Genomic DNA, 25,091 nt, shown 5'->3' with positions numbered 1-25,091 from the left:
GATGTTGAAGTGCCTCACTGGTGACACAGCATCTTGCCATAAGAAAAACAACATGGTTTTCCAAGACTCAGCCAGTGGTACAGAAAAGTGTAACCTACCTTTCTGCCATCCCATCATCATAGGCAGTCCCTCGAAACGAGGATGACTTGCTTCCACACCAAAAAGGAGTTCACAGGTGTTTCAATAAAAGGACCTAATATTCCAAGTCTTGAACTACATCCCAAAGGGTGGAAGATGCTTGTGCGTGGATTTTTTTAAAAAAAGTGTGGTGACCGTTGCACACCAGCCACCACACGGTCTTGATAGAGCTTGGCCTTTATCCAGTGGCAAGGGTTATCCAAGACGACTGGAGATCTGCTCTGCTGCACGGACCTAGTGCGCACACATATCTCATCCCAATACAACTATTATAATGCAAAGATTTTTCAGTCTTTCATAAACATTATATTTTCCATCTTTATACTTATTTTTAAATTATATGAACCTGTAATTGTAAACTGGTAAATACAGTTTACACTTGTAGCAGCTATGCTAGATATCAGTTAGACTAGTTCAGTGATATCTTTAAAAAACAGATCTCACCTGCTCCAGCAGAGTGGAGTCGCTCAGCAACCATCGTATGCCGCTGGGGTAACCTGACCGGTAGGTGCTGCATCATATCGTAAATGCTGGAGAGTTTCTGTGGTGGACCAAATGACTGACAAGGAAGCTGTGTCCCACCTAACAAAAGTTATAATGGTTTTGGTTAAATTCAACAATTCTAAAATAAATCACATCCCTGCTTTACAATATAATTGAGTTTCACATTAGGCCTCATGGGGAAAATGAAGCAATTTGTTTCTATAATTTTCTTAACAGTTTTTCACTGGTGTATAGAAGAAAACCTACAGGTTATTTCTGACAGAAATGCAACATTCCTCCTTGCTGCTTTTTGTTGATGGAAGACTCAACTGGGAATCTAGTGCATTCTAGAGATCTGTGTCACCAAGATAGAAACCATCAGTTCAGCATCCCCCACTTCCCTTGTTCACCAAGCCAAACATCCCCCGAGGCCATCCTAGTTCTGCCACCCGCGCCCATCTCTCTCTCTCTCTCTCTCTCTCTCTCTCTCGTGTCTCTGCCTTTGATGAGATTATCTCATCCGAGCTCCACACGTTGCTCCCTCGACCCAATTCCCACAAAAATGCTGACCAGCCAACTTCCCTTCCTGGCCTTTATGCTAGCTGTTATTGTAAATGATTCCCTCTCCTCCAGCACAGTCCCCTCCCTTTCAAAACTGCCATCAACCCCCTCTTCAAAAAATTCACCATTAATCCCGGTCCTTTTAAACTACCACCCCATCTCCAACCTTCCTTTTCTTTACCAAAGTCCTTAACTGTCACGTTCCAGATTTGTGCCCAGCTCTCCTGCAACACCATTTGAATATCTCAGTTTCTACCCCACCTACAGCATTGAAACAGCTTTAGCTAAAGTCACAAATTAAATATTGGGACAAATGACATGGGTAGAAAGAGAGATGAGGTCCTGCAGACAGAATTTAGGGAGCTTGGAGAAAAATTAAAGGTTAGGACCTCAAAAGGTAGTAATCTCCGGGTTACTACCAGTGCCACGTGCTAATGAGTACAAGAATAGAAGGATAGGGAGGATGAACGCGTGGCTGGAGAGTTGGTGTAGGAGGGAAGGCTTTAAATTCCTGAGGCATTGGGACTGCTTTTGGGGGAAGATGGGACCTGTACAAACCGGACGGGTTGCACCTCAACAGCATCGGGACCAATATCCTCGCGGGGAGCTTTGCAAGTGCTTTTGGGGAGAGTTTAAACTAGCTTGGCAGAACAAATTCAATAGGGAAGGAAGTAAAACTGAAATTTGAAAGCAAGAATGCAGAAAGTGAATTTGTAAGACAGAGGAAACAAGAGTTAGTAAGTAGCAATCAAGGAGGTCTTTCAGGGCTAAATGGTATGTACTTTAACACAAGGAGTATAGCGAATAAGGCGGATGCGATGAGTGCACAGGTAGACACTTGGGAGTATGACATTATAGCCATTACAGAGACATGGCTGAAAGAGAGGCAGGTTTGGTAGCTCAATATTCCTGGCTACAGGATTTTTAGGCAGGACAGAGAGGGGGGTAAAAAGGGGTGGGGTCACAGTATTGATTAAAATAACTTACAGCTGTGAGGAGGGATGATATGTTAGAGGGATCATTAAATGAGGCTATATGGGTTGAACTGAAAAATAAAAAAAAAGAGGCAATCATACTGCTGGGCATGTATTATAGACCACAAAACAGTGGGAGGAAAATAGAAGAGCAAATATGAAGGCAAATTTCTGTGAAGTTCTAAAACCATAGGGCAGTAATAGTAGGCGATTTCAACTAACCTCATTGATTGGGACAAATAGTGTGAAGGGTACAGAGGGTGAAGAATTCCTAAATGCATTCAAGAGAACTTTTTTAGTCAGTATGTAACAAGCCCAACACGGGAGGGGGTGGTTCTGGATTTAGGTTTGGGGAATGAAGCTGGGCAGGTTGAAGGGGTATTAGAGAGAGAGCACTTGGGTGCCAGTGACCATAATGCAGTCAGATTCAAATTGGGTATGGATAAGGACAAGGATAGGCTTGGAATAAACGTCCTGAATTGGGGAAAAGCTAATTTTGCTAAGTTGAGAAGTGATTTTGGCCAGTGGGCGAGAAACAGCTACTTGAAGGTAAATCAGTGTCGAAATCAGTGGGACACATTCAAGGAGATCATCCGGAGGGCACAGACCAAACATACGCCCTTAAAGAAAAAGGGTGGAAATAACAATTCTAGAGCCCCCTGGATGTCTAGGGTCTTACAGGGGAGGATAAAGAAAAAAAGGGAAGGCCAAGTAATTACAGGCCTGTCAGCCTAACCTCAGTGGTGGGAAAATTATTGGAAAAAAGTCTTGAAAGACAAGATAAATCTACATTTGGAAAGGCAAGGATTAATTAGGGACAGTCAGCACGGATTTGTTAAGGGGAGATCGTGTTTGACTAACCTGATTGAATTTTTTGAGGCAGTAACCAAGAGGGTCGATGAGGATAGTGCATACAATGTCGTGTATCTGGACATTAGCAAAGCTTTTGATAAAGTCCCACATGGTAGACTGGTCACGAAGGTTAAAGCCCGTGGGATCCAGGACAAAGTGGCAAGTTGGATCCAAAATTGGCTTAGAGGTAGAAAGCAAAGGGTAATGGTTGATGGATGTTTTTGTGACTGGAAGGAGCTTTCCAGTGGGGTTCAGCAGAGCTCAGTACTGGGTCCCTTGCTTTTTGTGGTATACATCAACAAATTTAGATTTGAATATAGGAAGTATGATTAAGAAGTTTGTAGACACCACTAAAATTGGCTGTGTGGTTGTTAATGAAGAGGAAAGTCACGGGCTGCAGGAGGATATCAATCTACTGGTCAGGTGGGCAGAGCAGTGGCAAATGGAATTTAATTCGGAGAAGTGTGATGTAATGCACTTTGGGAAGGCCAATAAGGAAAGGGTATACACATTAAGCAGTAAGCCACTTAATAGTGTAGATGAACAAAGGAACCTTGAGAGTGTTTGTCCACAGATCCCTGAAAGTAGCAGGCCAGGTGGATAAGGTAGTTAAGAATGTATACAGAATGCTTGTCTTTATTGGCTGAGACATAGAATATAAAAGAGCAGGGAGTTTATGCTTAAATTGTTTAATACTTTGGTTAGGCCATAGCTGGAGTACTGTGTGCAGTTCTGGTCACTGTATTATAGGAAGGATGCGATTGCACTAGAGGGTGCAAAGGAGATTTACTAGGATGCTGCCTGGAATGGAGTATCTTAGTTATGAGGACAGATTGGATATGCTGGATTTGTTCTCATTGGAACAGAGGAGGTGGAGAGGAGAGCTCATTGAGGTGTACAAAATATTGAGGGGCCTGGACATAATGGATAGTAAGGGCCTATTTCCATTGGTGGAGGGGTCTATTACGAGGGGGCATAGTTCTAAGGCAGTTGGTGGAAGGTTTAGAGGGGATTTGAATGGAGGCTTCTTTACACAAAGGGTTGTGGGATCTGGAACTCACTGCCTGGAAGTGTGATGGATGCAAAAATCCTCACCACTTAAGAGATGGTTGGATGGGCACTTAAAATACCATAACCTGCAGGGTTATGGACCTAGAGCTGGTAATTGGGATTAGACTGGATAACCTCTTGTTGGCCGGCGCAGATATGGTGGAAAGTACTGCAGGGACTCGAATACGGCCAGGGTGATCTTCTGGACTAGTTTTGATCGCCTGGATGGGTCGGAGAAGAATTTTCCCATAATTCTTTCCCCTAAATTGGCCTGGGTTTTAATCTGGTTTTTGCCTCTCCCAGGAGATCACATGGCTCCGGTTGGGGTGGAGTGCAGAATGTTTCAGTGTAAGGGGTGTCGCAGTTGTGTGGGGCGGACTGGTTGGGCTAGGTGCTCTTTACCTTTCTGCCATTGTTCATAGGTTTATATGTAACCTTCAAGGCTGCTGATCGAGGGCCATGCGGCCCTTTGTCGGCCGGCGCGGACACAATGGGCCGAAATGGCCTCTTTCTGCGCTGTAAATTTCTATGTTCTATGTTTCTATGTCATATACCAACGGCTAAATACTGTAGAATCACTGGAGGAATATAGAAAGTTCAGAGGTTAAATTAAAAAGGATATTAGGAATGCTAAGAAAGAGTATGAAAAATTCTGGGCAAGCAAAATCAAGGAAAACCCAAAGATGTTCTATAAATATATTTAGAGCAAGAGGATAACAAAATAAAGGGTAGGGTCTATTAGAGACCATGAGGGTAATGTGTGTGTGGAGGCAGAAGAAGTTGGTATGGTTCTTAATGAATACTTTGCATCTGTCTTCACAAAGGAAATGGGCATTGCAGATACTGCTATCGAGGAGGAGTGTGAAATTCTGGATGAAATAACCATATGGAGAGAGAGGAGGTATTAAAGGGTTTAGCGGCTTTGAAAGTGGATGTCCCCAGGCCCAGATGAAATGCATCCCAGGCTGTTGAACAAAGCAAAAGAGGAAATAGCAGAGGCATTGACCATCATTTTTCAGTCCTCTTTGGATACAGGCATGGTGCCGGAGGACTGCTAATGTGATACGCTTTTTTAAGAAGGGAGAAAGGGATAGGCTGAGTAATTACAGGCCTGTCAGCCTAACCTCAGTGGTGGGAAAATTATTGAAAAAAATCCTGAAGGACAGGATAAATTTACATTTAGAAAGGCAAGGGTTAATCAGGGAGAGTCAGCACATAGAAACATAGAAAATAGGAGCAGTAGGCAGCCATTCGGCCCTTTGAGTCTGCACCGTCATTCAATATGATCATGGCTGATCCTCTATCTCAAAATCATATTTCCACTTTTTCTCCATACCCCTTGATGCCTTTTGTTTCTAGAAATCTATCTATCTCCCTCTTAAATATATTCAATGACTTGGCCTCCACATCCTTCTGTGGTAGAGAATTCCACAGGTTCACCACCCTCAGTAAAAAAATTCGCCTCGTCTCAGTCCTAAATTTCCTACCCCATATCCTGAGACTGTGATCCCTTGTTCTAAACGTCCCAGCCAGGGGAAACATCCTCCCCACATCCAGTCTACCCAACCGAGTCAGAATTTTATACGTTTCAATGAGATCCCCTCTCATTCTTCTAAACTCCTAGTGACACAGGCCTAGTTGATCTAATCTCTCCTCATACGATAGTCCTGCCATCCCAGGAATCAGTCTGGTGAACCTTCATTGCACTCCCTCTATGGCAAGTATATCCTTTCTTAGGTAAGGAGACCAAAACTGCACTCCAGGTGCGGTCTCACCAAGATCCTGTATAACTGTATTAAGACATTCTTGCTTCTGTATTCAAATCCTCTTGCAATGAAGGCCAACATACCATTTGCCTTCCTAACTGCTTGCTGCACCTGCATGTTTACTTTCAATGACTGGTGTACAAGGACACCCAGGTTTCTCTGTACATCAACACTTCCCAAGCCATCACCATTTAAATAATACTTTGTCCTTTTGTTTTTCCTACCAAAGTGGATAACTTCACACATATTTGTTAAGGGAAGATCGTGTTTGACTAACTTAATTGAATTTTGAGGAGGTAACCAGGAGGGTCGATGAGGGTAGTGCATACAGACTTTAGCAAAGCTTTTGATGAGGTCCCACACGGCAGACTGGTCACAAAGGTAAAAGCCCATGGGATCGAGGGCAAAGTGGCAAGTTGGATCCAAAATTGGCTTCGAGGTAGGTAGCAAACGGTAATGGTTGATGGATGTTTTTGTGACTGGAAGGATGTTTCCGGTGCGGTTCCACATGGCTCAGTACCGGGTCCCTTGCTTTTTGTGGTATACATCAATGATCTAGATTTGAATATAGGGGGTATGATTAAGGAGGTTACAGATTACACTAAAATTGGCTTTGTGGTTGATAATGAAGAGGAAAGTCATGGACTACAGGAGGATATCATTCGACTGGTCGGGTGGGCAGAGCAATGGCAAATGGAATGTAATTCGGAGAAGTGTGAGGTAATGCACTTGGCGAGGGCTAATAAGGAAAGTGTATACACATTAAACGGTAGGCCACTTGAGTGTAGATGGACCTTGGAGTGCTTGTCTACAGATCCCTGAAAGTAGGAGGCCAGGTAGTTAAGAAAGCACACGGAATGCTTGCCTTTATTGGCCGAGGCATAGAATGCAAGAGCAGGGAGGTTATGCTTAAATTGTATAATACACTGGTTAGGCCACAGCTAGAATACTGCATGCAGTTCTGGTCGCCGTATTATAGGAAGGACGTGATTGCACTGCAGAGGGTGCAGAGGAGATTTACGAGAATGCTGCGTGGAATGGAGAATCTTAGCTATGAGGACAGATTGGATAGGCTGGGTTTGTTCTCCTTGGAACAGAGGAGGCTAAGAGGAGACCTAATTGAGGTGTATAAAATTTTGAGGGGTCTAGATATAGTGGATAGCAAGGGCCCATTTCCCTTGATGGAAGGGTCAATTACAAGGGGGCATAGGTTTAAGGTGGTTGATGGAAGGTTTAAAAGGGGATTTGAGGGGAGGTTTCTTCACGCAGAGGGTTGTGGAGGTCTGGAACTCACTGCCTGGAAAGGTGGTAGAGGCAGAAACCCTCATCACATTTAAAAGGTGCTTGGATGGGCACTTGAGGTGCTGTACCCTGCAGGGTTATGGACCTAGAGCTGGTAAGCGGGATTAGACTGGATAACCTTTTGTTGGCTGGCGCAGATACGAAGGTAAGTACTTCAGGGAATCTAATACAGCCAGAGCGATCTCCTGGACTAGTTCTGATCGCCTGGAATGGTCGGAGAGGAATTTTCCCAGATTGCTCCCCCGAATTGGCCTGGGTTTTTTTGCCTCTCCCAGGAGATCATATGGCTCTGGGTGGGGTGGAGTGTAAAATGTTGCAATACATGGAGTATCGCAGTTTTGTGAGGCAGACTGGTTGGGCTGGATGCTCTATACCTGTCCGCCACTGTTCTTAGGTTTATATGTAACCTTCAGGGCTGCTGACAGAGGGCTGTGTGGCTCTTTGTCGGTCGGTGCGGACACAATGGGCCAAAATGGCCTCCTTCTGTTCTGTAAATTTCTATGTTTATGGACAGGTTAGAGGCGGGAAGAATGTTCCCGATGTTGGGGGGAGTCCAGAACCAGGGGACATAGTCTTAGGATAAGGGGTAGGCCATTTAGGACTGAGATGAGAAACTTCTTCACTCAGAGTTGTTAACCTGTGGAATTCCCTGCTGCAGATAGTTGTTGATGCCAGTTCATTGGATATATTCAAGAGGGAGTTAGATATGGCCCTTACGGTTAAGGGGATCAAGGGGTATGGAGAGAAAGCAGGAAAGGGATACTGAAGGAATGATCAGCCATGATCTTATTGAATGGCGGTGCAGGCTCGAAGGGCTGAATGGCCTACTCCTGCACCTATTTTCTATGTTTCTATGTTTTTATGTTTCTAAATTACATTTTCTGGGACTGTGACCATGATGCATTATTGCTCATCATTCTCTCTCTCTAGCCTTTCATACAGCTGACCACACTATCCTCCAACACTTCTCCATTGTCAAGCTTGAAGGGACTGCCCTTATTTGATTCCACTCTTGCCTATCACATTGTAGCCAAAGCATCTCTGCAATGGCTTCTCTTCCCACCCCTTCACTGATTTATTGGGGGTCCACCAAGGATCCATCTTTGGTTCCCTCCTCTTCGTCATCTACATGGGGTCCCTTGGTAATATTGGGTCAGCTTCCATATGTATGCTGATGATATTCAGGTCTACCTTTTCACCACCTTTCAATCCCTCCACTTCCCAAGTTCTATTCTTTAAAATCAGTTAACAGTTCCTTTATATGCAATATCTAAAATATTCGAGATTGAAATGTTCTCCAAAATCTGGTCAGACCGGTCATATAATATACATTAGTTATTGTGCAAAATTTGGTTGGGGTTGACACAAATTATCATGGCCATGCTACAGAATTCTGGGGGGGGTCCCCCCGTTTAAAATTTCCTCTCTCCCCACCAGCCTGCATCCCCCCCACCCCAAAACATGCTAGAACATTATTACCCCATTATTATAGAGTAAACAAACACACAAGCTCACTAACTGCCATCATTAGTTGGAAGTTACCAGTCACCTGAATATTGCAGAAGTAACACTTCCTGAGTACGTTGAGTCCCCAGGACAATCTTGTTTGTTTTGTTCCTTGCTGCCCCACATGCAACTTGTGCAAACATTGGTGGTGACTCCAGCATATGGACCCACTTTAGAACAGGTACAGTAGGGAATCGTTCATCTACAATGTAGGCAGAATACTATATTTGAAAAATAAAATACTTTAGTATTCAAGCAACCACAAGTACCAATTATTATTGAACATTAATTTCAAACCTTTCAAAAGATTTCACAATGAGGTACAAGGTATTAAAAAGTTTAGATCAGGACTTCATAAATGGCAGATCGAAGACCTGAAACGATCACAGATACATTTTTTTGGGACTATGTGGCACTCATTTACTTCCCATCTCCACTAAAGCCACTGACCCATCTTGGAGTCATCATCATAGGCAGTCCCTCATATCGAGGATGACTTGCTTCCACGCCAAAAAGGGATGAATGCAGATGTTTCATGAGGGACCTAATATTCATAAATTTCTACTGGCATCACCGACTCTGGGTATACTGACAAAGTGACTATTTTCATGGGTAATGTTAGCAGGTTATTCACTTGTGGAGTGCAATGCAGATGAACCTTATCTTGTTCCCACCTGACAGACACAATCACATTTTTAGCAGGCATCACTTGGTAGCAGTTACGTGTGGGAACTCCAGCTCATTTTTACTCTTTTCTAGTCTTGGGATACAGAAACCAAATTATACTGTCTGCACCATCAGCTACCTCACAGACCAGGGAATCAAATATGGTGTCTGCCTGCTCTACACCATTCCATATGGGTGTATTTACCAACATGCCAACAGGGAAGCCTAGTTTTTTTTAGTTGAAAGAACTATATAAAATTTGAATTAAATGTTTAAGCAAAAAAAGAACTGGCTCAAGTTCAGAAATGAACTGCAGTTGAAATGCAATGTACACTCAGAACCAATAATTGGACCTGAACCTACGACACTCAATAAATTGTTCAGTTTTTCCTCCCCCAACTTGAAGAAATTTCTGCAACATTCCTTAGCTCCAAAGTACAGATAGCAAAAGGAAATTAAAATGTGTTTGAGAGAGGAGGGGGTCTAAAGAAGCTAACTGATTGGAAAGAAGAAAAGAAAATGTATATAGTGTCTTATGACGGCCTCAGAATATTTGAAAGCGATTCACAACCAATGATTAATTTTAATGTACTGTTACTCATTTGTAGGCAAACAAAGCTTCCAATTTGCACACAGAAAAGCTCTAACAGCAAATTAGATAAATAGCCAGTAAATCCATTTTTGGTGGTGAGGGAGGAATGTTGATCATGACAGTGGATAGTCAAGGGGCTATGGGGGGGGGGGGGGGGGGGAGGAACTTATCACAAATCACTAAGAAAGTGGTACTCAGTAAGATAATGAAACTAAAGGCAGATATATCCCCTGGACCTGATGGCTTGCATCCTAAGGTCTTGAGAAGTAGCGGCATTGAGAAGTGGATGCATTGGTTGTAAGTTACCAAAATTCCCTCGATTCTGGGGAGGTCCCAGCAGATTGGAAAACTGCAAATTTAACACCCCTATTTAAAAAAGGAGGCAGACAAAAAGCAGGAAACTATAGACCAGTTAGCCTAACATCTGTGGTTGGGAAAATGTTGGAGTCCATTATTAAAGAAGCAGTAGCAGGACATTTGGAAAAGCAAAATTCGTCAGGCAGAGTCAGCATGGATTGATGAAGGGGAAGTCATGGTTGACATATTTGGTGGAGTTCTTTGAGGATGTAACGAACAGGGTGGATGAAGGGGAACCAGTGGATGTGGTGTATTTGGACTTCCAGAAGGCATTTGACAAGGTGCCACATAAAAGGTTACTGCACAGGATGAAAGTTCGCGGGGTTGGGGGTGGTGTATTGGGATGGATAGAGGATTGGCTGGCTAACAGAGAGCAGAGAGTCGGGATGGATGGTTCATTCTCTGGTTGACAACCAGTGGCTAGTGAGGTGCTGCAGGGATCAGTGCTGGGACCCCAAATATTTACAATCTATATTGGCGAAGGGACAGAGTGTAACGTAGCCAGGTTTGTTGACAATGCAAAGATGGGAGGAAAAGCAATGTGTGAGGAGGACACAAAAAATCTGCAAGGGGACGTGGACAGGCTGGGTGAATGGGCAAAAATTTGGCAGATGGAGTACAATGCTGGAAAGTGTGAGGTCATGCACTTTGGCAGAAAAAAGATCAAAGAGCAAAGAGCAAGTTATTATTTAAATGGAGATTGTAAAGTGCCGAAGTACAGCGGGACCTGGGGGTACTTGTGCATGAAACACAAAAGGATAGTATGCAGGTACAGCAAGTGATCAGGAAGGCCAATGGTATCTTAGCCTTTATTGCAAGTGAGATGGAGTGTAAAAACGGGGAGGTCTTGCTGCGGCTATATGGGGTATTGGTGAGGCCACACCTGGAATACTGCGTGCAGTTTTGGTTTCCATATTTACGAAAGGATATACTTGCTTTGGAGGCAGTTCCGAGAAGGTTCACTAGATTGATTCTGGGGATGAGAGGGTTAACTTACGAGGAAAGGTTGAGTAGGTTGGGCCTCTACTCATTGGAATTCAGAGCAACTACGTATAAAATTATGAGGGGGCTTGACAAGGTGGATGCAGAGAGAATATTTCCACTGATGGGGGGACTAGAACTAGAGGGCATGATCTGAGAATAAGGGGCCGCCCATTTAAAACAGAGATGAGGATAAATTTCTTCTCTCAGAGGGTTGTAAATCTGTGGAGTTCGCTGCCTCAGAGCTGTGGAAGCTGGGATATTTAATAAATTTAAGACAGAAATAGACAGTTTCTTAAACGTTAAGGGGTTATGGGGAGTGGGCGGGGAAGTGGAGCTGAGTCCATGATCAGATCAGCCATGATCTTATTGAATGGCATGGCAGGCTCGAGGGGCCATATGGCCTACTCGCCTACTCCTGATCCTATTATGTTATGACACCAGAACTCATTTCTCTTTTTTTGAATTTAACCATGCAGTCAGATAGGGCTTTGGTTTAAAGTCTCATCCAAAAAACAGCACCTCAGACAATGCAACACTGCCTCAGTAATGCATTGAAGAGAACATGCTCATGTCCTGGTGGACTGATTTGTTCTCTCATTCATTCTTACTAAATGAACTGCCGAACAAGCAAACCAAATCAGGTCATTTCAAACACAAAGGATTAAAGGGCACACACCTGGGTGGTAATAAGGTGATGGTACGGATTTACATCTCGCAGATGTTTGGGAAGAATCACACGTTCCCCTTTTTGGCAGTTAGCAACCGCTCCTATCTTGAATAAGGTTTGGTTACAGGTCTCACCAGCCTAAAAATGCATATTTAAAAAAAAGTTTAGAATCAGAAAATCATATTCAGAGACTTGTGCTTCTCCACCACTGAGATAGTAACAATACTGCGGTTATAAAAAGTAACACTGTGCATGGCGGTCATATTTTGCTTTTATAAAAACATTTTCCACAGTAAAGATTTTTTTTTTAAATGTTTAATATTGGGTTTTTAAAGTAGTGTATTCAAGTTAAAAAAGGGCACCTAGTGTAGCTTGTTCATTATTTTGTATTACACAATGTCTAATAAACTGAATGAATTTAGTGAATCTGATCATAACTGTCTGTATGTTCACTCGCTGTGAAATGAAGCAGTTTAAGGATTTGCATCTGGCCTCGTCTTTGCAGAGACCGAAGCAGCATACGTGAAAGACATGAATATCCAGTTATGCCCCTGAGTTTTGTTATCGTACGAGTAGGTATGAGGCATGGATGAATCAACTCCCATAAAAGAAAAGACACTCAGACTATTTACTGGAGTGACTAATGCCATTCAACCTGAGAAAGCATCTACAGCAGACCCAAATTCATAATTGTACCACAGATTTACAATTTTTTGTAGAATGTGTATTATCAGTTGCCCACATCTACCGTTACATTTACATGACTATCTGCAATGGCTTTAGTTCTAGTTAAAGTTTGAATTATTTCTGCTCAGAGCTGTGCATATAATACACCACAAAGGGATTTGTTGTGGGCAGTAAAACCTTCCATTATATAACACATTCGAATGCCAGCAGGTACACTTCTCACCATTTATATGGGGATAGAGCAAACAAAATAATCATAATTTTCCAATGATTAGAATATTCCTGAACCCAAGTCCTATGAGTTCTAAAACTGTAAAAAAAGTCTTGGCATTTTTACCCTCACATCAGTTAAATCAAGCCCAGTTCTGTCAGCATACATGTAGACCCGTGGGTGAGCTGTGAAATCGCACCATCTCCAAGGCAACTGGGCGTTGAAGTAGAGGTTGTCAGTTTCCTTTCTAATTTTCTGAAGGCTAAGATATCATTTTAACAAAGAAAGAAATTTAGAAAACAATGATAAATAGGTAAAGGAACCCTTCGAATGATATAATATTTTAATAATATATCAATTCAAATAAAATTAGTCTACCAAACAATAAATCTTATAACATGTCTCATTTAATATCTTCACATATTAAATTTTATAAGCCAATCAAGGTTCCACAAACTCAGGTTCAAGCCCGTTAATTCATCTTAGTCTACATATCCTTCGAATGGCTAATATGCCTCCTCTTGATTGTCAATATGGAAGCCCAGCCTGACCAAAGGAAGGGAAGGAAATAAAAATAACTTGCCTCCCCCACCACAGCACTTTTTAAAATGCTACACCAGAAGATGAGGTACCACCAGCATGTGAGGAGATAAAGTGCAACATCCCCACCAGCACCTGGGAATCCCTGATCCAAGACTGCCCAAAGTGGAGGAAGAGCATCCGGGAGGGCACGGAACACCTAGAGTCTCGTCGGCGAGAGCATGCAGAAAACAAGCGCATATAGCGGAAGGAGCGTGTGGCAAACCAGGCTGCCCCCACCCTTTCCTTCATCTACTGTCTGCCCCACCTGTTAGGAGACTGTAATTCCCGCATTAGAGACTGTACAGCCACCTGAGAACTCACTGAGTGGAAGCAAATCTTCCTCGATTCAGAGACTGCCTATGATGATGATGGAGGTGGGCAAAATTATTGAGCTCTCCTTCAAGGCCAGGTAAAATTAAATATTTCTAGATGTTCATCATCATCATAGGCAGTCCCTCAAAACGAGGATGACTTAGTTCCACACCAAAAAGGGATGAGTTCACAGGTGTTTCAATGAAGGACACAATATTCCAGGCCTTGAACTACATCCTGAAGGGTGGAAGATGCCCGTGCGTGGATTTTAAAAAAAAAAATGCGTGGTGACCGTTGCACACCAGCCACCACACGGGCTCGACAGAGCTCAGCCTTTATCCAGTGGCAAGGGTTATCCAAGACGACTGGAGACCTGCTCTGCTGCACGGACCTAGTGCACACACATCGCACACCCACCCCAATACAACTATTATAATGCAAAGATTTTTCAGTATGTCATAAACATTATATTTTTCATCTTTACTTATTTTTAAATTGTGAATTGGTAAATACATTTTACGCTTCTAGCAGTTATGCTAGCTATCAGAGCAGACGGTGCAATCTTTTTAAAAAAAAAAGACCCAAAAAATGTAGCATTGGCTGCCAGATTATAAACCAAACACAACCAAATCTTGCTTTTCAATCGTCATCATCATCATCATCATCATAGGCAGTTCCTCAGAATCGAGGAAGACTTGCTTCCACTCCCGATGTGAGTTCTTTGGTGGCTGAACAGTCCAATGAGAGCCACAGACTGTCACAGGTGGGACAGATAGTCGTTGAGGGAAGGTTTGCCGCACGCTCTTTCCGCTGTCTGCGCTTGATTTCTGCACGCTCTCGGCGTTGAGACTTGAAATGTTCCACTTTCTCCACTTCGGGCGGTCATTGGCCAGGGACTCCCAGGTGTCAGTGGTGATGTCGTCCTTTTCAGGGAGGCTTTGAGGGTGGTCCTTGTAACGTTTCCGCTGCCCACCTTTGGCTCATTTGCAGTGAGGGAGCTCCGCATAGATCACTTGCTTTTGGAGTCTAGTGTCTGGCATGTGAACTATGTGGCCTGCCCAGCGAAGCTGATCAAGTGTGGTCAGTGCTTCAATGCTGGGGATTGTTAGCCTGGACAAGGACACTGATGTTGGTGGGCCTGTCCTCCCAGGGATTTGTGGGATCTTGCAGAGACATCGTTAGTGATATATTTCCAGCAACTTGGTGTCTTCTGTACATCGTCCATGCCTCAGCCATAAAGGAGGGTGGGTATTACTACAGCCCTATAGACCATGAGCTTGGTGGTAGATTTGAGGGCTTGGTCTTCGAACAATCTCTTCTTCAGGCGGCCGAAGGTGGCACTGGTGCACTGGAAGCGGTGTTACATCTCCGCATCAACGTCTGGTTTTGTTGATAAGAGGCTCCCGAGATATGGGAAATGGTCCACGTTGTCGAGGGCCATGCCATGGATCTTGATGACTGGGGGGGGCAGTGCTGTGCGGCGAGGGCAGATTGGTGGAGGACCTTTGTCTTACGAATGTTTAGCGTAAGGCCTATGCTTTTGTCTGCCTCAGTAAATATATCCTGGAGTTCAGCCTCAGAATGTGCGCAGATGTAGGCGTCGTCCGCGTACTGTAGCTCAACGACAGAGGTTGGGGTGGTCTTGAACCTGGCCTGGAGACGGCGAAGGTTGAACAGGTTCCCACTGGTTCTGTAGTTTAGTTCCACTCCAGCGGGGAGCTTGACGACTGTGGAGTATGGCAGCGAGGAAGATTGAGAAGAGGGTTATGGCGATGACGTAGCCCTGTTTGACCCCGGTCCGGACGTGAATTGGGTCCGTTGGTAAGGATCACAGCCTGCATGCAGTCGTGGAGCAGGAGACAGACGTTGACAAACTTTTGGGGGCATCCGAAACGGAGGAGAACGCTCCATAGACCCTCGCGGTTGAGTGTCAAAGGCCTTTGTAAGGTTGAAAAAGGCCACGTTTCATGGCTGATGCTGCTCCCTGGATTTTTCCTGCCGCTGTCGCGCTGCAAAGATCATGTCAGTTGTGCCCCGTAGGGGACGAAATCCGCAGTGACTCCGGGAGGGGCTCCTCAGCCACAGAGAGAAGACAGTTGAGGAGAACTCTAGTGACAACCTTCCCAGTGACCGATAGCAGAGAGATTCCCCTGTAGTTGCCGCAGTCGAACTTGTCCCCTTTTTTAAAAGATGGTCATGATCATTGCATCTCTGAGATCTCCCGGCATGCTCTCCTCCCTCCAGATGAGAGAGATAAGGTCATGTATCCGTGCCAACAGCGCCTCTCCACCATACTTTAGCGCCTCAGCAGGGATTCCATCGGCTCCTGTAGCCTTGTTGTTCTAGAGTTGTTTTATGGCTTTCCCTACCTCGTGCAACGTTGGGGTTTCACTGAGGTGGTGGCAGGTCGCATGCTGAAGGATGGAGTTGAGAACACTCGAGTCAAAGGCAGAGTCTCAATTGAAGACATCGAGTGTTTCCCCGTTCTTGGCCAGCAGTGGGGTGGGGCCTTGGGAGTTTGGCCTTGACTGCAGTGAAAAATCCTCACATATCATGGCTGTCAGCCAGTTGTTGTATCTCCTGTGCTTTCTCCATCCACCACCTGTTCTTTAGGTCCCGGGTTTTTTGTTGGACCTCAGCCTTGAGCTGCCTGTAATGTTGTTTTGCTGCTCCCTACTTGGGTTGTTGCTTGAGGCTCAGAAATGCTTTGCGCTTGCAATCTATTAATTCTTGGATCTCCTGATCATTTTCATCAAACTAGTCCTGGTGTTTTCTGGTTGAGTGGCCAAGTGTCTCTTCGCAGGCATGGGTTGTAGAGGCCTGGAGGGCAGACCAAGCGCTGGGTCATCAAGGCACACCAGGTTAGCTGTGAGGCGCTGGCTGTATAGGGCTCTCTTAGCTGGGTCTTTAAGTGCTCCGGCATTGTCTTTTTTGCGGCACTGCTTCTGCTGTCCCCTCTGCTTTGGAGCTATGTTAATGTCGATGATGGATCGGATTAGGCGGTGGTCCGTCCAGCAGTCGTCAGTTCCTGTCATGGCGCGGGTGATGCGCACATCCTTGCGATCCCGGCTCGGACTATGACATAGTCAAGCAGGTGCCAGTGTTTGGACTCAAACTTTTAAAACAACTTAGAAACCTTTGGGGAAATTTTTAACCTTGGAAGAAACTCTCCAAAACATCCCTCGGAACCCCAGCGGACAGCTGACCTTCCTAATGCCTGCCCCCCAACCAAGCCTCGGGCCATTTACCATCAATGGCGCTACTCAGCGCAGAGCTTGCGGCCAACACCTCGCCGTAGGCAATTAGGCTTATACAGCAGTGTCTGGTCTCCAGTCGTCTTGGACCCCCTTGCCACTGGACCAAAACCTTGCTCAGCTAAGCCTGTGAGGTTGCCAGTGTGCAGCGGCCACCTCATGTTAAAAGATCTCACGCACAGGCATCTTCCACTTCGTTAATATGAAGTTCGGGACCTGGAACGTCAGGATCCTCATGGACAATTCCAACAGCAACAGGCCGGAACGATGCACTGCCATAGTTGCCCAGGAACTTAGACATTTTGACATCGACATCGCTGCCCTAAGCGAGGCCCGGCGGGCAGGGGAAGGCCAGCTCAAGGAACATGGTGGAGGTTACACCTTTTTCTGGAAAGGAAAACCAGAGGAAAAACACTGCCTTCATGGAGTCGGCTTTGCTGTCAAAAATGAACTGGTTGACTGCCTCAAAGACCCCCCCCTGCAGGGTTAATAAATGCCTCATGACTCTTCGCCTTACCCTATCCCGGAACAAACCCGCCATAGTCATCAGTGCGTACACCCCAACACTCGATGCAACGGATGAGGCTTCAATGCCAGGGTCAGCAAAGACACAGCCCTTTGGGGAGGCGTAATTGGCAGAGAGGGAGTAGGGAAAGCCAACTCCAGCGGTACTCCTGACAAAATGTCTAAAACACAAACTCATCACCAATACCCTGTTCCGCCAGAGGGACAAATACAAGACATCGTGGCAACACTCTCGCTCCAAACACTGGCACCTGCTTGACTACGTCATCGTCCGAGCCAGGGATCGCAAGGATGTGTGCATCACCCGCGCCATGACAGGAGCAGACGACTGCTGGACGGACTATCGCCTAATCCGATCCATCATCTATATTAACACAGCCCCAAGGCAGAAGCGACAGCAGAAGCAGTGCTGCAAAGAAGTTAATGCCGGGGCACTTAAGGACCCAGCTAAGAGAGCCCTATACAGTCAGCGCCTCACAGCTAATCTGGAGTGCCTTGATAACCCAGAGATGCTGAATGCCCACAGCGTTTGGTCTGCCCTCCAGGCCTCCATAACCAGTGCCTGTGAAGAGACACTTGGTCAATCATCCAGAAAACACCAGAACTGGTTTGATGAAATGATCAGGAGATCCAAGAACTAATAGATCGTAAGCGCAGAGCATTTCTGAGCCTCAAGCAACAATCCAACTCTGGAGCAGCAAGGCAACGTCACAGACGGCTCAAGGCTGAGGTCCAACAAAAAACCCGGGACCTAAAGAACAGGTGGTGGATGGAGAAAGCACGATGTACACAACAACTGGCTGACAGTCACAATATGCGAGGATTCTTCACTGCAGGCAAGGCCACCTACGGTCCAAACTCCCAAGGCCCCACCTCACTCTTGGCCAAGAACGGGGAAACACTCATCAAGGACACCGAGGCTGTCAGGGCCCGCTGGAAGGAGCACTTTGAAGATCTCCTCAAATCGAGACTCAGCCTTTGACTCGAGAGTTCTCAACTCCATCCCTCAGCATGCGATCTGCCACCACCTCAGTGAAACCCCAATGCTACACGAGGTAGGCAAAGCCATAAAACAGCTCAAGAATAACAAGGCTCCGGGTGCGGATGGAATTCCTGCTGAGGCTAAAGTATGGTGGAGAGGCGCTGTTAGCGTGGATACATGACCTCATCTCTCATTTGGAGGGAGAAGAGCATGCTGGGAGATTTTAGAGATGCAATGATCGTGACCATCTTTAAAAAGGGGGACAAGTCCAACTGCGGCAACTACAGAGGAATCTCCCTGCTACCAGCCACTGGGAAAGTTGTCGCTAGAGTTCTCCTCAACCGTCTTCTCGCTGTGGCCGAGAAGCTCCTCCTGGAATCACAGTGCGGATTTCGTCCCCTACAGGGCACAACGGACATGATCTTTGCAGCGCAACAGCTGCAGGAAAAATGCAGGAAGCAGCGCCACCTTATACATGGCCTTTTTCAATCTTACAAAGGCCTTTGACGCTGTCAACCGTGAGGGTTTATGGAGTGTCCTCCTCCATTTTGGATGTCCCCAAAAGTTTGTCAACATCCTTCGCCTGCTCTACAACGACATGCAGGCCGTGATCCTTACCAGCGGATCCATTACGACGCAGTCCACATCCGAACCGGGGTCAAACAGGATTGAGTCATTGCTCCAACCCTCTTCTCAATGTTCCTCGCTGCCATGCTCCACCTCACAGTCAACAAGCCAACAAGTTCCCAGCTGGAGTGGAACTAAACTACAGAACCAGTGGGAAGCTGTTTAACCTACGCCGCCTCGAGGCCAGGTCCAAGACCATCCCAACCTCATGTTGAGCTGCAGCACGCTGACGACGCCTGCGTCTGCGCACATTCTGAGGCTGAACTCCAGGATATAGTCAATGTATTCATCGAGGAATATGAAAGCATGGGCCTTACGCTTAACATCCATAAGACAAAGGTCCTCCACCAGCTTGCCTTCGCCGCACAGCACTGCCCCCCAGTCATCAAGATTCACAGCGCAGCCCTCGACAACGTGGACCATTTCCCATACCTCGTAGGCCTCTTATCAACAAAGGCAGACTTTGATGCGGAGATTCAACATCGCCTCCAGTGCACCAGTGCAGTCTTCGGCCACCCGAGGAAAAGAGTGTGTTCGAAGACCAGGCCGTCAAATCCACCACCAAGCTCATGGTCTATAGGGCTGTAGTAATACCCGCCGTCCCTAGTGGATCAGAGACATGGATGATGTACAGAAATCACCTCAAGTCACTGGATATATCTCACCAACGATGTCTTCGCAAGACTCTGCAAATTCCCTGGGAGGACAGGTGCACCAAAATCAATGTCCTCGTCCAGGCCAACATCCCCAGCATTGAAGCACTGACCACACTTAATCAGCTTCGCTGGATAGGCCACATAGTTCGCATGCGAGATAGGAGACTCCCTAAGCAAGTGCTCTATGCGGAGCTCCTTCACAGCAAACAAGCCAAAGGTGGGCAGCAGAAACGTTACAAGGACACCCTCAAAGCCTCCCTGGTAAAGTGCAACATCACCACTGACACCTGGGAGTCCCTGGCCGAAGACCGCTCTAGGTGGAGAATGTGCATCCAGGAGGGTGTTGAGCTCTTCGAATCTCAAAGCCACGAGTGTGAAGAGGTCAGGCGCATGCAGCGGAAGGAGCGTGCAGCAAATCAGTCCCAGCCCCACCCCCCTTCCCCTGACGAATGTCTGTCTCACCTGCGACAGGGTCTCTGGCTTTCATATTGGACTGTTCAGCCACCAAAGAACTCCCTTTAGGAGTGGACTCAAGTCTTCCTCGATTCCGAGGGACTGCCCATGATGATGGATGAGTGTTTGGAGCAAGGGTTTTGCCTCGGTGCCTTGGATTTTTCCCTCTGGCGGAACAGGGTGTTGATGATGAGGAGTTCATGTTCTAGACATTTTGTCAGGAATAGGGTACTGCTGGATTTGGATTTCCCTACCCCCTCTCTGCCAATCACACCTTCCCAGAGGTCTGTGTCTTTGCTGACCCTGGCATTGAAGTCACCTAGGAGGATTATAATTTGTTGCCTGCAGGGTCGCGGGACAGGGATGTTAAGAGGTTGGAATAAAAACCCTCTTTATCCTCATCCATTGCATCAAGTGTGGGGGCGTACGCACTGATGACTGGTGCATTGGTTCCGGGATAGGGTGAGTCGAAGAATCATGAGGCATTCGTTAACCCCGCAGGAGGAGCCTTTGAGGCGGTCGACCAGCTCATTTTTGATGGCGAAGCCGACTCCGTGAAGTCGGTGTTCTTCCTCTGGTTTTCCTTTGCAGAAAAAGGTGTAACCTCCACCTTGTTCCTTGAGCTGGCCTTCCCCTGCCCACAGGGTCTTGCTTAGGGTAGCGATGTCAATGTCAAAGCGTCTAAGTTCCTGGGCAACTATGGCAGTGTGGCATTCCGGCCTGACGCTGTTGGAGTTGTCCGAGGGTCCTGACGTTCCAGGTCCCGAACTTCATGTTAACAAAGTGGAAGATGCCTGCGCACGAGTTCTTTCAACGTGGGGTGGCCATTGCACACCAGCAACCACACAGGCTTAGCTGAACAAGGTCTTGATCCAGTGGCAAGGGGGTCCAAGACGACTGGAGACCAGGCACTGCTGTGTGAGCCTAATTGCCTACGGCGAGATGTTGGCCGCAGGCTCGGCGCCGAGTAGCGCTCTTGATGGTAGGAGGCTCGAGACTTGGTTGGGGGCAGGCATTAGGAAGGTCAGTTGTCTGCTGGAGTTTGAGGGATGTTTTAAAAGTTTCTTCCAAAGTTTTAAAAAAACTTTTCAATAATCACTTCTGTGCAGCCCATCAGTAACTAACATTACCCTTCACTCCTAACCATTACAATCATTTTAAATTTACAACTCCTTGCTGTTTACTACTAAAACATGTCTTGGGTTAGTAAAGGTTTGACTTGATTTAACCACTAGATGGATAAGCAAGGTACGAAAGGAGACTGTAACTGCAACTCAATAGCAGAAAAGTTTATTTTGTCTCCTGTTTCTTAATCAAGCACATTAGAGTAATTTTATCTTCACCCATGCAGGAATTGTGAGAGCACAGTTGCAATTTACCCTTTGTCCAGGATCCAGAGGTAGGCAGCTCCACACTCACTGGCAATCACGAGCTCTCCAGGAACATGAGGGCTGAGGTAAAAAGGACAGGTTATAGCTAAACTATTTTAGTGCTGTACTTTTTTTTTTTAAAAAAGCCTGTAACCGAGGCTGTTCCAGATTTTGTATTTTGGAACACCTTTCTGATGTCACAAATCTAGAAACACCCGAGCCCAGGTTCGGGTATTTCCGGTTTTCGGAGCGTCGGTGGTGGGGGGGTTTGGGGGTTGCTTGCCGGGCAATGAGGTTGTCGGGGGTGGTGCTCACTGGGCGATGAGGTCGTCGGGAGGGGCCCAGCCACCATGGAAGAGTTCAGGTGGGGCCCGCCGACGGGGAAGTTTATGCGGGGCCCACCGCCAGACAAGAGTTCGGGCGAAGCCCGCCGAAGAGATGGTCGGGCGGCCCCATCGCGGAGGTGATGTTCGGGTGGGCCGGCGAGGAGGCCTCGATGTAAGGGCAGTGGTGGTGAGGCGAGGCCCGAGGTCAGGCAGCGGTGAGACGAGGCCCGAGGTTGGGCAGCAGCAGGACCTCGAGGTTGGCAGGTTCGGCATGTCCGGATTCCGGAACTTTTTTACCAGATTCTGGACGACCTGGCCACCAATCGGTCCGGAGTCCTGATTCCAGAACTCCGGATTTTGGAAGTTCAACCTGTATTACTTACAACCAGTTCTTTCTTTTAGTCACATAACATAAGAACATAAGAAATAGGAGCAGGGGTAGGCCATACAGCCCCCCCCCCCCCGCCCCCGAGCCTGCTCCGCCATTTAATACGATCTTGGCTGATCCGATCATGGACTCAGGTCCATTTCCCTACCCGCTCCCCATATCCCCTTACCGGTTAAGAAACTGTCTATCTCAGTCTTAAATTTATTCAGTGTCCCAGCTTCCATAGCTCCCTGAGGGAGCGAATTCCACAGATTTACAACCCTCGGAGAAGAGAAATTTCTCATCAGTTTTAAATGGGCGGCCCCTTATTCGAAGATTATGCCCCCTAGTTCTAGTCCCCATCAGTGGAAACATACTCTCTGCATCCACCTTGTCAAGCCCCCTCGATCTTATATGTTTCGATAAGATCACCTCTCATTCTTCTGAATTCCAATGAGTAGAGGCCTAACCTACTCAACCTTTCCTCATAGGTCAACCCCCTCATCTCCAGAATCAACCTAGTGAACCTTCTCTGAACTGCCTCCAAAGCAAGTATATCCTTTTGTAAATATGGAAACCAAAACTGCACGCTGTATTCTAGGTGTGGCTTCACCAATACCCTGTACAATTGTAGCAAGACTTCCCTGCTTGTATACTCCATCCTTTTTGCAATAAAGGGCAAGATACCATTGGCCTTCCTGATCACTAGCTGTAACTGCATACTAGCCTTTTGTGTTTCACACACAAGTACCCCCAGGTCCTGCTTTACTGCAGCACTTTGCAATCTTTCTCCATTTAAATAATAACTTGCTCTTTGATTTTTTCTGCCAAAGCACATGACCTCACAATTTCCAACATTATACTCCATCTGCCAAATTTTTGCCCACTCACTTAGACTGTCTATGTCCTTTTGCAGATTTTGTATCCTCCTCACACATTGCTTTTTCTCCCATCTTTGTATCGTCAGCAAACTTGGCTACGTTACACTCGGTTCCTTCTTCCAAGTCGTTATTATAGATTGTAATTGGTTGGGGTCCCAGCACTGATCCCTGCGGCATCCCACTAGTTACTAATTGCCAACCCGAGAATGAACCATTTATCCCGACTCTCTGTTTTCAGTTAGCCAATCCTCTATCCATGCTAATATATTACCCTCAATCCCATGAACTTTTATCTTGTGCAGTAGCCTTTTATGTGGCACCTTGTCAAATGTCTTCTGGAAGTCCAAATACACCAGATCCACTGGTTCCCCTTTATCCACCCTGCTTGTTACACCCTCAAAGGAATTCCAGCAAATTTGTCAAACATGACTTCCCCTTCATAAATCCATAACATCTACAAGAATCTAGCAGTGAAAGGCCACAAAAGCATTTGGGGGGGTGGGGGGGGGGGGGAATGTTAACATTTTTGTCCTTTATTTAAAAATAAGTGGCATGAAGTAGTTCCAAGTTGGTTATGCCGTGACAAGATTTAGAGTAAATAGCCCTGTGTTCCACTTTAAACGAATCCCATTCTGTACCAATGTGATATTTCCACTTCCCATAACAGTTACACGTACAACAGAGATAAGACAATTAGTAACAAGAGGAATCCACTGCATATAGAACAGCCTCTCCCCCCAAAAATATACTTGTCTAAGGAATCTAACTTCAATTGTAAAAGAGAATCATCAAGATTGCTTATAGAAACATAGAAAATAGGTGCAGGAGTAGGCCATACGGTCCTTCGAGCCTGCACCACCATTCAATATCATGGCTGATCATGCAACTTCAGTAACCCACTCCTGTCTTCTATCCATATCCCTTGATTCCTTTAACCATGAGGGCCACATCTAACTCCCTTTTGAATATATCTAATGAACTGGCCTCAACAACTTTGTGGTAGAGAATTCCACAGGTTCACAACTCTGAGTGAAGAAGTTTTTCCTCATCAGTCCTAAATAGCTTACCACTTATCTTCGATTGTGACCCCTGGTTCTGGACTTCCCCAACATCGGGAACATTCTTTCTGCATTGAACCTGTCCAGTTCCATCAGTATTTATATGTTTCTATGAGATCCCCCCTCATTCTTCTAAATTCCAGTGACTATATCCTAGTCGATCCAGTCTTTCTTCATATGTCAGTCCTGCCAGCTCGAGAATCAGTCTGGTGAACCTTCGCTGCACTCCCTCAATAGCAAGAATGTCCTTCCTCAGATTAGGAGACCAAAACTGTACACAATAGTCAAGGTGTGGCCTCACCAAGGCCCTGTACAACTGCAGCAAGACCTCCCTGCTCCTATACTCAAATCCTCTCGCTGTGAAGGCCAGCATGCCTTCTTTACCGCCTACTGTACCTGCATGCCAACTTTCAATGACTGATGTACCATTGACACCCAGGTCACGTTGCACCTCCCCTTTTCCTAATCTGTCACTATTCAGATAATATTCTGCCTCCCTGTTTTTGCCACCAAAGTGGATAACCTCACATTTATACACATTATACTGCATTTGCCCACTCACCTAACCTGTCCAAGTCACCCTGCAGCCTCTTGGCATCCTCCTCACAGCTCACACTGCCACCCAGCTTAGTGTCATCTGCAAACTTGGAGACATTACATTCAATACCTTCATCCAAATCATTAAATGTATATTGTAAATAGTTGGGGGCCCAGCACTCAACCTTGCAGTACATCACTGCCTGCCATTCTGAAAAGGACCCATTTATTCCTACTCTTGGTTTCCCATCTGCCAATCAGTTCTCTATCCACGTCAATACATTACCCCGAATACCATGTGCTTTAATTTTGCACACGAATCTCGTGTGTGGGACCTTGTCAAAAGCCTTTTGAAAGTCCAAATA

General features: G+C 46.0%; 1 protein-coding gene across 1 annotated transcript in view; it reads right to left on the bottom strand.

Annotated features, from left to right (window-relative positions):
- taf1c (TATA-box binding protein associated factor, RNA polymerase I subunit C) overlaps positions 1–25,091 on the bottom strand; it is a 41,410-nt gene that overhangs the window by 2,861 nt on the left and 13,458 nt on the right. Inside the window, exons 9-13 of the mRNA XM_070868403.1 lie at positions 21,567–21,638; positions 12,923–13,058; positions 11,908–12,036; positions 8,676–8,853; positions 583–720 (exon numbers count right to left, since the gene is read on the bottom strand). Of these exons, the coding sequence (XP_070724504.1) occupies positions 583–720; positions 8,676–8,853; positions 11,908–12,036; positions 12,923–13,058; positions 21,567–21,638 (653 nt within the window). The remainder of the gene's footprint in view (positions 1–582; positions 721–8,675; positions 8,854–11,907; positions 12,037–12,922; positions 13,059–21,566; positions 21,639–25,091) is intronic.

Source organism: Pristiophorus japonicus, chromosome 2 (genome assembly GCF_044704955.1).
Source record: "Pristiophorus japonicus isolate sPriJap1 chromosome 2, sPriJap1.hap1, whole genome shotgun sequence".
In the NCBI taxonomy this organism is placed as follows: domain Eukaryota; kingdom Metazoa; phylum Chordata; class Chondrichthyes; family Pristiophoridae; genus Pristiophorus; species Pristiophorus japonicus.
Note: the sequence above shows the minus strand (reverse complement) of the source record. Positions and strands in the feature narration are given on the sequence as shown.